The 14,020-nt window shown below is 42.7% G+C and overlaps 2 protein-coding genes across 3 annotated transcripts; one reads left to right on the top strand and one right to left on the bottom strand.

Annotated features, from left to right (window-relative positions):
* The first annotated feature begins 1,335 nt into the window (after positions 1-1,335).
* nme4 (NME/NM23 nucleoside diphosphate kinase 4) lies at positions 1,336-4,479 on the top strand. Of its 2 annotated transcripts, none has more exons than XM_035180584.2 (5): positions 1,336-1,749; positions 2,535-2,665; positions 2,741-2,842; positions 2,988-3,100; positions 3,238-4,479. In XM_035180584.2, the coding sequence occupies exons 1-5, from the start codon at positions 1,620-1,622 to the stop codon at positions 3,356-3,358; spliced, it is 597 nt and encodes a 198-aa protein (XP_035036475.2). In that variant the 5' UTR covers positions 1,336-1,619; the 3' UTR covers positions 3,359-4,479. The 2 variants fall into 2 exon arrangements, with proteins under 2 accessions (XP_035036475.2, XP_035036476.1); XM_035180585.2 differs by lacking the exon at positions 1,336-1,749 and adding an exon at positions 1,778-2,154.
* eps8l1a (eps8 like 1a) lies at positions 4,194-12,374 on the bottom strand. Its single transcript, XM_035180583.2, has 14 exons — positions 12,050-12,374; positions 10,752-10,860; positions 10,549-10,607; positions 9,408-9,540; positions 8,574-8,662; positions 8,418-8,492; positions 8,195-8,343; positions 7,896-8,105; positions 7,609-7,717; positions 7,055-7,195; positions 6,828-6,945; positions 6,483-6,645; positions 5,747-5,879; positions 4,194-5,385 (listed from the first exon to the last, which is right to left on the bottom strand). Exons 2-14 carry the CDS (start codon positions 10,858-10,860, stop codon positions 5,299-5,301), a joined length of 1,575 nt encoding a protein of 524 aa, XP_035036474.1. The 5' UTR covers positions 12,050-12,374; the 3' UTR covers positions 4,194-5,298.
* Between the last annotated feature and the right edge of the window lie 1,646 nt (positions 12,375-14,020).

Here is a 14,020-nt window from a genome sequence, read left to right as displayed (position 1 = left end):
AAATACTTAATTCACTGTGATAGTCTTGTATCATGAAGAACTTTCTCGATGCTGTATTTGTCGGCACTGAAGAGCAGGGTCATTGTTGGGCTCTTAAACTCACTGGCGTCTTTTCTGTCTCTGACGACTTCCACATACTTCAACCAATTTCACCTATTAAACATTCTGCTGGTCAAGGACACATCTGTGTGTTTACAACTTCTGACATAAAAAAAGAACAAAGGATACTTTTTGAAATATTCAACTTTTTCTGCAATGGATTTTATAATGGGAAGCTTAGCCATGACAGCAACATCAGAAATCTTCGACGTAGGCAGTGTGACATGTCATTCTTCTGAGAGACAGCAAGCTCGTAGAGGAACTTCCGATGTCAACAGAAACTGCCACTGATTTGTAAAGGCAGTTGCCGCAGCTGTTTGGTGGCAGTTGCCACTGTTTGTGACTTATTCAGGGATATTTTATGTAGTTTAGGAATGTTTATCAGCGTGCTACTGTTCTGAGCACCCAGAATAATTGATCTGTATTTCCCCACTTGTATTGTGAAACATGCTCGTTTATGTGGCTGATTTATTTGTAATATTCGTATCCATTCTGCTTAAATGCTGTTAATGCTTTGCCTTTGTTTTGTGTCATTGAACTGAAGCTTGAAATCACTCTGTTACCACGCAGTTTGGAGGCATCTACCTCTGTTGCCACGCAGTTTGGAGGCAGCTGCCTCTGTTGCCACGCTGTTTGGAGGCAGCTGCCTCTGTTACTACGCTGTTTGGAGGCATCTGCCTCTGTTGCCACGCTGTTTGGAGGCAGCTGCCTCTTACCAAGCTGTTTGGAGTCAGCTGCCTTTGCTGCCACGCTGTTTGGAGGCATCTGCCTCTGTTGCCACGCTGTTTGGAGTCAGCTGCCTTTGCTGCCACGCAGTTTGGAGGCATCTGCCTCTGTTGCCACGCTGTTTGGAGGCAGCTGCCTCTTACAAGCTGTTTGGAGTCAGCTGCCTCTGTTGCCACACTGTTTGGAGGCAGCTGCCTTTGCTGGCACACTGTCTGAGAGCAACTAACGCTGTTTGTGACTTATTCCGGGAGATTGGGACCAGTTTGTGAACGTTTACTTACTTTTGGATGGTTGAGACACTGCGTACAGTTCTGGTGTCATCCCTTCACATCTGTTTTATTGTTTTATTGTTTTCTACTTTCTGTGCTCGTATGTACTGTATTTTAATACGGCCAATTTCCCAAATCATTTTTTTCTAAAAAACGATTTATTAAGCATTTTTATTTTTGTCTACTGATCATGTATAAGATATGCCTGTGCCACACTGCCTTTACATATCAGTGGCAGTTTGTGTGGAGACCCGAAGTGCCTCTACGAGCTGCCGCTGCCACGATTCGAGCTTCCCCCTTACTGATTCTTCTGGAATTGGGGGTGTGACATTACATTATCAGCATGTTAGCATTTAAACGGGGAAAGTTCTTGTGGAGAAACAAGAGGAGCAGCTGACGCATGTGACTTCACTGGAGTTGAGTGTGTTTCAGAGGGAGCTACAATCAGGTGGGACAGACCCGTGAGTTGTAATTGAGCAGCGTTGACTTCTGTCTCCTGAGGGGACACGGGACACAGACCCAAACATGAACGTGTTGACGAGGTGGGTACTTCAGGGAACCACCCGACCGTTTTATTGGAGACATGGAGAAACCAGTAAAGAGCTGGTTTCTGGGTCTGCAGCCGCTCTGCTGTGTGGACTCAGGAGCAAATCAAGTAAGTGACTGAACTAATATTCGAGAAAAGTCAGAAAAGTCTTAGAATTTGCTTTTGTACATTTTCCAGTCTTTGGGCACTTCAGTTAAATACGACTCTATCTCCTCTTTAACGCAGGGAAATCGGACTAAATGTCAATTCTTCCAAGACATAGATATAAACTTGATTTCTTTAGATTGAAAAGAATATATCGCTGCTCGTTAAACGTTATTTTCACCACAGAGACGCAGCGTTTACTTGCTCCAAACACCGCAGGGCCATTTGCAAAAACAAATCCTCTTGCCAAACTCACGGGGTCATGAACTGGAACTAGGTTGGGGGGTGCAGAAGATAGTGATGATCATGTGGGTGACGGCGGTGGTGGAGAAACTGTGACCTGAGCTGTGCGTAATTGGGCCAAAACCGGTGCGCATTCAGCGCGCAAGGCGCAGGATCATCCGGCACAACAGCCGAACTTTTTTCTCAGCGTGAAAACTAACATCCAACCAACATGTAGCCCACAGCACAGCACGGACAGACTCCGAGTTAAATGTCATCAGGACTTTTCCGGGCAGGTCACGTGTGTGTAATTGATCGCATGCTGTCATTCATTAGCTCGTGCGTCGTGTTGCTGCTGATCTTTGCGTAACTCACCAAAATATCTGACGTGCCTGTTCCACTCTGTGTGTGTGTTTCTCTGCAGTAAATTGTGTGAATATGCATCAACATCTCTATATTCGTCTTTATCTATATTGTGCTTTGTGTGAGGCTGGTGCTGCTGATCAGCTGCTGTTCTGTCCCACCAGGTTGTCCAGATGTCAGGGAGCAGACCCTCATCGCTGTGAAGCCCGATGGAGTCCACCGACGTCTTGTAGGACAAATAATGCAGCGGTTTGAGCAGCGAGGCTTCAAGCTGGTTGGTCTGAAGATGTTACAGGTACAAAAGTCTGAGGGGACCACGTTGGGTGATGTTTGTGTAAAGTGCAACATCTGACATGTGTGTGTTGTGAAGGTGTCTGATGATCTCCTGGCTCAGCACTACTGTCATCTGAGGACAAAGCCCTTCTACCCCAGTCTGCAAGATTACATGACCTCAGGGCCCGTGGTCGCCATGGTGAGGGCATCATTTCTATCATTTCTACTTTTGTATTCGGTTGACGGACGTGATAGTTTCATTTAAGCAAATGATTCACACCTAGTGCAGAATGTTGCAAGAAAAAAAACCTGCTACACTTCTTCTGTTTTATGTGCATTCTCAGGTGTGGGAAGGGCACAACGTCATCCAGACCTCACGCATCATGGTGGGACACACTAACCCAGCTGAGGCCCAGGCCGGCACAGTCAGAGGAGACTTCAGCATTCATGTCAGCAGGTAACCTGATGTGTTTTTAAGCTTCACGGTTGGGTAATAACTTCATGACACAGCCACTTTCCAGATATTGAAGCTGTTGCATGTGTAGTCTTCTTTTTGTCCGTCTTGGAGTAATGATGTATGTTGGTCCTTTATAGGAACGTGGTCCATGCCAGTGACTCCCGGGAGGGGGCGGAGAGGGAGATCCAGCTGTGGTTTCAGGGTAAAGAGCTTCTGAACTGGGAAAGCTGTGACCAGACCTTCACCTGCGAGCCGTGAAGACAGAGCGGAAAGCACAGAGAATCACTCGTGATACCTCAAAACAATTCAGTGTTCATGCCCAAAAAAAATAAATGCACTAACTCTATAGTCACAAAGATTTATTTTATAAAATAGATAAGAAATTTTTACTAATTACTTTAAAATTCAAGCTATGCACTAAGCTTAACTATTTTAATTGCACGAGACTCAAAGTAAAATCAGGATGTATCTCACAGTCACCGAAACACTATTGTCTTTCTGACCAGTAGTTATAATTTGCTTTATAATAGACATTGAATCCCCAGATCCTAGTGGATAGTAATCTAAACAGTAATGATCTACAGTTTGGAGAAGTAGAGCCTTGCTGTGGAGGAATAGAGAGTAAATTGTAATATTCTTTGTATTTTTATTTAACAAATGATATCTGATATGTTTGTGTTTAGGGTATTAAATATAGGAGTATTAAGTGTAATTATAAAGAGCAATTTATTGAACTTTTAACTTGAATCTTGTCCTCAAATTGTGATTATTCTTGACTAAAAGTTTAATGAAATAAATGTATGTAAATAAAAATCGATAAGTGAAACCACCGTGGAGCAGAATATGAATAAATAGGTGAACAGCAGAGAGTAAAACAATGTCAGGAATCGTGTATTTACACTGGAACAGTTAACCTCAGGTGAATGTTATTGGTTGAGATGTACACACACACAGACACAGACAGACAGACACAGACAGACAGACAGACAGACAGCATCTGCGGTGTCACTTTTTTAAATCCCTTAAAGAGCTGAAAAATGACTTGAGCTTTCATTTTGCACTCAGTGTCAACTGTGAAATAAATAATTCATAATAGAATTCTTCACATACATTTTTTATTATATATTTTAATCATAGAAAACACAGCTGTTATACAAAAATATATATATTGTTTAAGCTGCCACATCCACAGCAACGTATCCCTTATATCCCTCTTATACATGCTGATCTGATGTGTGCCACAATGCAACATTTTGAATCTCATAGACTGAAATTGTGTATTTATGACGTACAATAATTTCAATGTGTATTTGTCTGCAGCAAGCAACATTGTCTCAATGCAGGTTGACGTTAATGCAATAAAAAGTGTGATTCACTCAGACTGTTCATGCCCTGAGTTACTTTTTGAATCTCACTGAAGTAGTCTGGTCCCAACACAGTCATGAATTCCCTCAGTGGCTCGGTTCGGTAAATGCCACTCGTCGATTCTCCAACTGGGTTCACAGCAGGTCTGTCTTCTCTATGAGGGACCGTCCTGAGCTGCTTGCTGGTAGTGTATTTCCACTTTACCTCGACTCCCAGCGTCCATGCCACTGTCTTAAAGGTAACAGAAGAAACTGGAGCCACACCAACGGCAGGTCACACCAACAACCCTGCGAATAATAGACAACCTGCTGTTCTCCCTCAAAGCCACAGCTGCACCTTACAACCCTCACACTGTTTCTACCTTAAACTGAACTGAAGTTCCGAAAATCGTAAAGCTTTCAGTCAGACGGGCGAATGAAATCTATCTTTTGCATCTGAAATCCAGTAGTGTCAGAATAAGCTTGGTGTAAATTGTATTTCACACGTTTTCACTGCTGGAATTATTAGTTTCTTCTTCAATCTCACTGTGAGTAATGGCTGGATACTGTAGAACTGTATGCATCTGTACTTTATATTATATATTTCACTAAATACAAAACAAAAATAAGTATACTGTCGAGGAGTTTAAAGCTCGTCTCAATATTAGAGTATTAGTAAGACAGTTTTACTTTGAACACAGCTCGTTCATGTCCATGAATCTTTGGCACAGAAGAGACTCAACAACACGCACGATTAAAACGTGCCTCTGTGCCACCAGCTGTACGAGCAACACCACGTGTACGTCCACTGATGTTTGATGCCGCAACTGTATCGGCGGATGTGGACGGGCTCAGTCAAAATGCACCACCCTCCGATTTCACACCGATCTTCTGCTTTTGCTTCTCCATCACCGCCTCCAGTTCCGTGGCTTTGTGCACATCCTGAGAACGAAAGAGAGAAATTTAATTTGAATTGTCAACCAGTGTCTGTACGGTAAAGGTCAAATGAATAACACACTGTTTGTGATATTCCTTTGACGTCAGACCAAGAACAACGAAGGCTCTGACCTTTAACCTGTTATGTATTTACGACTTATTGTGTATTTAGGAGTTGTAAACAGGAGGGTAAATAAACTTTAGTCAATTTAGATCAATGGCAGCATGCTGAAATGATGTAAGTCTATCAGTCGAGGCTGAACAAACAAGTGGCTCAGGACACATCGACCCAAGCTTAACCACACACACACACACGCACACACATGCACACACACACACAGTTCACCTAGAATAACACTAGACAAACCTCGAGAAGCGTCTTCTGCACCATTATCTGGCTGTAGACTCTTGCACCATCCTCCGGTGCCACTAGGCGGAGCTCCTCCTTGTTCAGAGTGAAAAGCTGCGCTCCAGTTAAAATGCCCAGACCCCGAATCGTCCTGACGGAGGAGAAAGAAGCAACAAAGTCACTGCTGGGGTCTGATCACTTCTCATTGTCAAAACATCACCAATTTGAATAATAATGTCGCGAAGAAAGAATCCAGCTACTGAAACTAGAAGATTGGCATCAATTTTGAAATTACAAATTTTAGATTCTCCTTTTATTAAGATCCACTTTTTGTTTGTTGCACTTAATGCTGCAAACGTCCAGCTCACTGTATTTTTGCTTTGTTCATTGTTGACATGTGAGGGCGCTGTTGTGCAGATCAGCAGCAAGTGTAATGCAACGTACTGGTTATAAATAAACATATCAGCACTTGAATGTCCAATAACCACCTTCATAAATCTCACTCCCCCTTTAGACCAATAAAATCTGATTTGCTGGTCCATTTCACATCTGGATAATTCTAATTTCACAAAAACCTTCGGTGAAACAAAGGCATAGGTTTGATTGATTTTGATACACAACCAATGTTGGACGTGATATTTCTCATAATTAATGATCTCAAGGACAGGATATGTGGCCTTGTGCTGAATCGGCCTCCAGGTGAATCTGCTCGAGCTGGAGACGTCTCCTGTGGGGGTGGGGGGGCGACACTCACTGTTGATTGAAGCCCTTAGCGGTGAGCCAGGCCTCCACCTCAGCAGGGGGTGAGCGGTAGTTCAGGGAAGTGGAAGTGTCCGGGGTGCGAGGGGCCACCGGCGGACGGACAGACTCTTTCCTCCCAGCCAGCCGCTGCAGAAGCTCATCATTTATTATCAGGACTGCAAAGACACACAAAAGTTCATACACATGCAATACATACAGCAGCAAGGTGTCATTTACGGCATCATACACAATATGTTGGGTCAAAATGTCACATTTCTCCACTGCGAAATTTGTTTAAAATAATTATATATATTATAGGCCTTCTTTATATTTGTACCCTACACATGACGTCCGTTACCTCTGTCACTTTCTTCTCCGCTCTGTGGGCGCGTCGTTGGGCTTGCAGCATTAGGACTGGTCCCATCCGGGCTGGATGGAGGAAATGAGAAGTAGTTTGCTGGAGGGGAAAGTGCAATCTGTGGAAGAACAGGGATGGAATAAAAACCGTCAAACGGGTTAAAAACACAGCGTGTGAGGTGTTTCAGGCATTGAACCGTGAGAGTAGTGTTGTGTGTGTACTTGTACCCTTGACTCTCTCCGGACCAGTGGATTGTCCCTCCCCGTGTTGTTCAGAGCAGACAGAGGCTCCAGGATGTTGTGGGGAACAAATCCTATCTGGTCGAAGCGATTCCGACATTTCCACCATCGCTTCGCCGACTCTACTACCTAAAGAGAGGAGGTCTCACAAATCAGCTGAGGTTTGTGGCATATTCCAAGAATATATATTATATATAGTATAATGACCTCCACCAAGAAGTTACCCCAAGATTTCACAAGAACTACCACTGGGATTGTTGTGAAACACAGATTGAACGATGGCATATGGGCAAAGGAAGTATCCATTAACATTTTGGTGTGGATCCGGATCAGAGGGTGGATCCAGAATTTTCTTTAACTTTCTTTAACTTTATGAGATAGGAGATTTTCCAATATTGATTTATCAGAGAATATTTCATGGATCTTTAGGGGCCTGATATGAGTGTTTGTCCAAATCAAAATCCGGACCTAGTGAATTTAAATGTGGTTTCATTAGGGGACTGTTGGCCCCTTAGTGCCATTCTACTTGTGTGAGTGTTCACCTCCAGGGTTTCTCCCTGTAGCACAGACAGTTCGGTGCTGTTTCTGGCCACAAAGTCGTAGCTGCAGCAGTAAAACCTCTCTCCCTCTGGTGGGAGCCCGTTGCCATCTCTGAAACGAAAATGGAGTCAAATATCAGTAATTTGAATCTGATGAGAGACACATAAATGAGGGATATTATTAGTCAACAGTGTTAATTACAGCCATCTGGAGTTTGACTGACATTGTGCAGTACATTATTACATACAGTATATTATGTAACTATGCCTCGCTCTGTCTACAGACTCACACTTCATCAGTGCCTTCACCGGCGCCCTCCGATGCTTGTCGAGCTGGTTTCTGCAGAGTTTGTGGCTGATTCCTTTCCCTGAGGGCATCCTGCTTGTGCTGCAACGCGATGGGATCTTCCAGAGGCTGCCCAGCTGAGTCGTAGGCCTGCGACTGCCATCCGTCCAGGAAGACGGGCGAATATGGACCAGCCGACACATCAAGGTGCGAACTGGGAAAAAGGGGGAAAGAGCGTTTGATTAGCCCCGCACAACACAGTCTCAAACCCACATTTACACACAGAGACATAAACACACAGACCATGAGGAAGTCCAGTTAGACCCCAATGAAGTCCAGAGTTCCTTTTCCCCTCCAGCCAGATGCTCCTGGAGCAGTGAAACGGCACCGCTGGTCATAGCAGGACCGACCACGGATGCAGCTAGGGCTGGGCCTCCGGTGGTTTTCACCATCTGTGAAGGAGAAGGTTACCAGCATCGGTTTCACAGAAAGAAAAAACACTAAATCAAATACTAGAGAGACTCACTAGTCTGAGAGGCAGAAAGATGTGATGCAGCAGGTCGGAGGCATCGGGCTGTGAGATGGACGACTTGAGACGGTCCTAAACACACAAAGACACTTTCATTTTCATTTCCAGTGGAGTTACACAGTGTTAAGTTACAAATGACTAGTGTAATCTCACCAGCAGACTGAGGGAGTACTTGATTTTCTGAAAGACGTCCAAGAAGTCTTCCTCTGATGGAGGAGACGCTTTCATGGTCAACAAATCATCTGCACACAGGAGAGTACAAGCAACACAACTTAATTAAGTGTACTTCTACACTTCTACACACCACACTCACTGTTATTGTCACGTGCATATGATATACTGTGGTTTTCAGGTTTTTAAACAACCTATGTTCGGAAAGTAAAAATATAATGGAAAATAAGATAAAAAGAGAAGAATACTAGAAACTTCCACTACTGATGATGACTCATTAGTGTTGAGTCTGACTGCTTGTTTTGGTGAGTAATCTCCTATAAGACAAAGCCAATGATAATGACATATAATTGCGTTCATGCATTCATTGCCGTCAGTCTGAAATCAAATTTATTCTCAAGCAGGATGCAAAGTAGTTTTAAGAAAAACGCTTATCTCCTATTCTCACCACTGGGTACATCCTTCCACCAAGTTTCATAGTAATCTGTTGAGTAGTTTTTGTGAAATCCTGCAAATAAACAAATACACACGCTGATGAAAACTTATTCTTTTTAATATTATGCTAGTTGTGCTCTGAATCTTCCAGAATCGACTCGGCCCCAGCTTCAGTCATTCCATATTTCTTAAGAATGCTTGTTGTAGGCAAGGATTGGTCTGAATTACCAGAGGGTTTTTTTTCCCCAGCCTGCCTGTTTATACTGTGCCAATATTCAGCCTTCCGTTTCCTGCTCCTACTTTCCTTCTGTAGCCTGCATCTCTCTTAACCTTCCTTTATGAAACCATGACAACCACAGTTAGTTGGTAGGATCCTCTCACCATCGGGTCCCGTCTTCTTCTTGCTCTTCCTTGACTTCTTCCTCCTTTGGTCGAGAACACTCTGGGCCTCGGCCGTCTGCTGCAGCCGCCCCATGAATCTCTCCACGTCGTCAAAGCAGTGGTTCAGAATCTCCTGATAAAGACGCAAACTGTTTTATCCTCGATGCAACTCATAGCAGTTTTCTTTTTAATAACGTAAACACACCCCAACGATTTAAAAAGCCACAAGTTGACACTAACATGAAAGTCACACACATCCATACATTCAGTGTGCAAACTAATGCTCTAACCCAGAGGTAAAATAAGTAATCCTATAGTTTGTAATCTGTGATTTGTAAGATTTGTAATGCTTTTTAATGTTTAATGTTTAAAATCAATATTGAATAATATACAAACTTCTTAAATTTTGGTCATTAGAGTAACACCACATCTGCATGAATATAATATAAAATCTAATAAAAGAGCTTTACCACAAACTGAGCAAACAGGATTAAAGTTATAACCTGTATTTGCTGTGTTGCAGTAGTAGATCGTACAGTTTGATTTATTGACGAGCTCGGCTGAAGATGTTGTGTTAACCACGACAAAAGACACTTCCTTCATATCTTCCCTCTGTGATACATTTTGTTCCATAACGTTTTAAAACAAAGCAACATAATCCCCCCCGCTGTCTCTCACCTTGGCAATTGATACTATTTCTACAACTTAGATTAGATCAGCTCTTCTAGGACCAATGGGAGTGGTTCCTTTAAACGTCACTAATCACACAGTAGACAAGTTTAAAAAGATGTGTTACAATACGATGGGATTTTCTCTCTTTTCCTTTAGTAAAATTCATATCATCTATATGCTGAAGCAATTTTTTCAACGGCAAACTCTTATGTCAGCTGTTGTGTCCTCTCTCTCTCGTGTATAGACAATAGTTTCTGTCAGGGAAGTGCTGAGGTGCTGTATGAGGGCTACTGTCATAAACTTGACGGGACTACATACTTCACTGAGATTCTCTGCACAGGAGATGATCTCATTTGACTTTAAGATAATGACACTTCCTTACAATGGGTCTGTCTGTCTCTCTCCCTCTCTCCATTCATATATATAAGAATAACTAATCTATAACTAAATCGTTTATGCGAGTACATACCACTTCTCTCTCTGCATTCTGTTGAGTTGTATGATTTGAGTCCTCGTGGGCACCATTCTCTGAGCGGAGGGAGAACAAAGAAGTTACTAAAACGAAAATGAACACATTTACAAAAACACCCAGGCTGCCGCAGTGAGCTACGAGGTAGTATCCAGAAATCCACAGTACATGGTCATGCACATTGATCAGATGAGTGTACCTACCAGAAACTGTGTAGATGGACAGGCTGCCGGGAGGAGGCCGCTCTCCTGGAGGCATCATGACCCGGAGGCCTGAGCTCTTTCTCGGGGCCACCCGAGGTGGTGCAGACATCTGGTGTGTGCAGGTGCAAAGAGGAAAATCAAGCATATACAGACACACATCCATGGAGGCAAACACAGATGACATTTTGGGCAAAGCCTACACCCTGCACAGCCCATCACAGGGCGGACATATAGAGACAAACATCCAAACAGTATGTAGATCATTTACACTCACACACACACACGTGGACAATTTAAAGTCTACAATCACCCTAAGCTGCACGTCTTTGGACTGTGGGAAGGAGGAAACCCACCCAGACACAGAGGGAACATCCAAACTCCACACAGAAGTGTCAGATTTAAAAAACACAGATCCTTCTTGTTGTTAGGGAACACTTCTAACCACTGTACCGCTCTACCGCCTGACAGAATCAACACAGGTAATAATGTGTAGGTAATAAAATAAAACCTTTTTGGAGAAATGTTTGCCAACATACCAACTTTTATGTGGCATCTAATTTCTTGTTGCCTAATTGTTGTATCAGCCCGCTGTAATTATCAGGACATTATCTCATTAGCAGTTAATGTGAAACACTTAGCTCAGCTTCACCTGAATATCGTATATTGAAAATGAGACGAGCGAGGGCTTGATAGTGACACATTCCACACGCTGATCGTAAGAATGCAGAGTATTCTCACATGCTCCTGCATTTAAGTGACGGATGCAAACAGTATGACAGGAAAAACCACTGTCACCAGGTGCGTGGTATGCAGGTGACACAACCACCAAAACTTGATGGAGAAACTCTTTAAGCCGAACATAAAACCCACAGAGTTTGTGCTGTGCAAACACATCTCAGCTCTTTCCCCTCATCTTCCTGCCTTTTTTTCCATCCTGTCATTTCTTCTCCTCCAACATGTGGATAGAGCAGAAATAAAATGCAGACTTTTTCACGCGTTAACAAATTATAATCAATTGCACAGACAAAGTCATTCATGCAATTGCAAGTGATTGGATGTTCTAATGTGTGAAGATGAAGTAATGCTTATTGAGAAGTCTCCACGTATTAATGACATGAAGCGGCTGTCCTTCACACGACAGGTGCACCGCCTCTCTCTCTCTCTCTCTCTCCCTCCCTCTCTCCCTCTCTATCTCTCTCTCTGTCTCTAACAAACACACACACAGAGATACACAAACACACACACCCACACACAGTTTACACAGAGTTAAGTCCTGAAATCTCGATCCATCACTGTACCTTCTGGTGCTGTTTGAGTGTTTAACTCCAAGGGACAGAAACCAATCCTCGTGCTGAGTTGTATGTGCTCTGATCTGAGCTGTTTACATGCATACGTCCCACCTTCCAGAGATATGCAGGAACAAGAAAAACAAGTTTGGCTTTCCTTACGCAGTTAATCTGTCTCGCTGCTTTCACTCTCCTCTGACTGTCTCATGCACCTATGAGGGCTGCGGCCCTCCCCTCTCTTTGCATCTCTGTGGGGCCTCTCCTTCCTGTGACCTGCGACAGGTGTTTCTCTCAGCAGCTGCCTGTGGCTTGTGCCAAGGGGCTAATGGAATCTGCAGCACATGCCAGCGCAGAAATGTCATGCAGTCTCCACCTCCACACATTCAGTGACGTCGAGTTTCGTTTGAGACATACTAACAAAAGTGGTGAAAAATGTTATGAGTAAAGGACAATGAAAAGGAAATGAATCATTTATTAATTCTTTGGATTTTTCTCAAAGGAGAAATGATATTAGTTCTGTGAGCTGAACTAAATAAGCACTTTGTGACTGCTGCTTTGTGACTGCTGCTTTGAAGCTATTTAAATAAACTTTAAAACTAATTTTTTAATGTTCTTTCTTACAAGAACTTTTCTTTGTGACTGTGCAGACACTAACTAAACATGTATTCATTGTGAAACTAGAATGGCACCAACCTCCACTATGGCCCATCAGATCCCCTATGAAACCACATTTAGATACACTAGATATCTGTTTGTATTTGGATCTGCACCAAATTGCTCAGACTCATAAATATTAGTACCCAAAACATGTGTGATTTTTCTCTGAGAAATTGACAACCCTAAGATAAAAACATCATATTGCAATGTTAAAGAGAGTGAAGAAACATTCCTGGATCCAACTCCTGATCCTGATCCACACCAAAATGTTAATAGATTCTTCCCTGACTCATATCGCAGCCGTCCACCATGTTTCATGGGTTCTGTCCAGTAGTTTATGTGTAAATCCTGCGAACAAACAGACAAACATAACGTCCTTGTTGGAGGTAATAATTTATAATAAATATCGAAATCTTTTACAGTTATTAATATACAGTTATAGTTCTATAGCTCTGCATACTGTCATATAACGATAGCATATAACAAGATCAGAGGAAATAGTTTAACTGTGAAACATTAGAATCAATGAAATAAAGTGAAGTGAATGAAACATGTATTAATTCAAATAAACAACAGGTTTTGGCAAACAACAGTGTTTTCATTGTGATTTTTCCTTTTTACTGTATTCTCCTGTAAACAAGAAGAAATTTAAAGTATGCAGGATATGACACGAGGAAAGAGTGAGCTGCTGGTGAACAGTGACACCTACTGGTCATGGCAGGTCAGACCCCCCGCAGCTCCACTCATGCTTGACTCAGTTGCGGCACAGTTTTAAAAACAAATAGCTGCTCATAGTCTAATGGATGATGATACAGGAACGTGTAGGAGAGAAATGTTTGAACTTTCATCTGACCAAATAATAAACTGATGAGGTGCATATTTCCTCTCTATGGAGGCCGCCATTTTTTTATTTACAGTAGCCCAAACTGGACAAACTAAACACCTTTTGAGTTTTTAGGACAACTGAAGGCTACCACAGGTTCTCTTGTCATGTTTGGAAGAGGAGGGTGAGGTGAGGGGTGTTCAGCTGCAACATGCAACCTCACCACTAGATGTCACTAACTTCCACACCCTGAACCTTTCAATGAATCTAATGCTCTTTACTCTTGACATGATTGACATGACTCTGATCTCCAACAGGTTTCATCTCAGGAGCTTTCAGTTGATCTCCACAGTTACTGCCATCAGTAGTTTATCCATTTGATTTGTAGACGGGCAGTTAGTTGAGCCCACATCCCAACCGCAGAGGGGACGTACACATACTGCCCTTTTCACCAGTTGGTGGAAAAGTGAACGTTTTTTAAAAGCATTTAAAACATTTTACCC

The sequence above is a fragment of the Hippoglossus stenolepis genome, chromosome 16 (genome assembly GCF_022539355.2).
Source record: "Hippoglossus stenolepis isolate QCI-W04-F060 chromosome 16, HSTE1.2, whole genome shotgun sequence".
Taxonomy (NCBI): domain Eukaryota; kingdom Metazoa; phylum Chordata; class Actinopteri; order Pleuronectiformes; family Pleuronectidae; genus Hippoglossus; species Hippoglossus stenolepis.
This window is presented reverse-complemented; position numbering and strand designations above follow the sequence as displayed.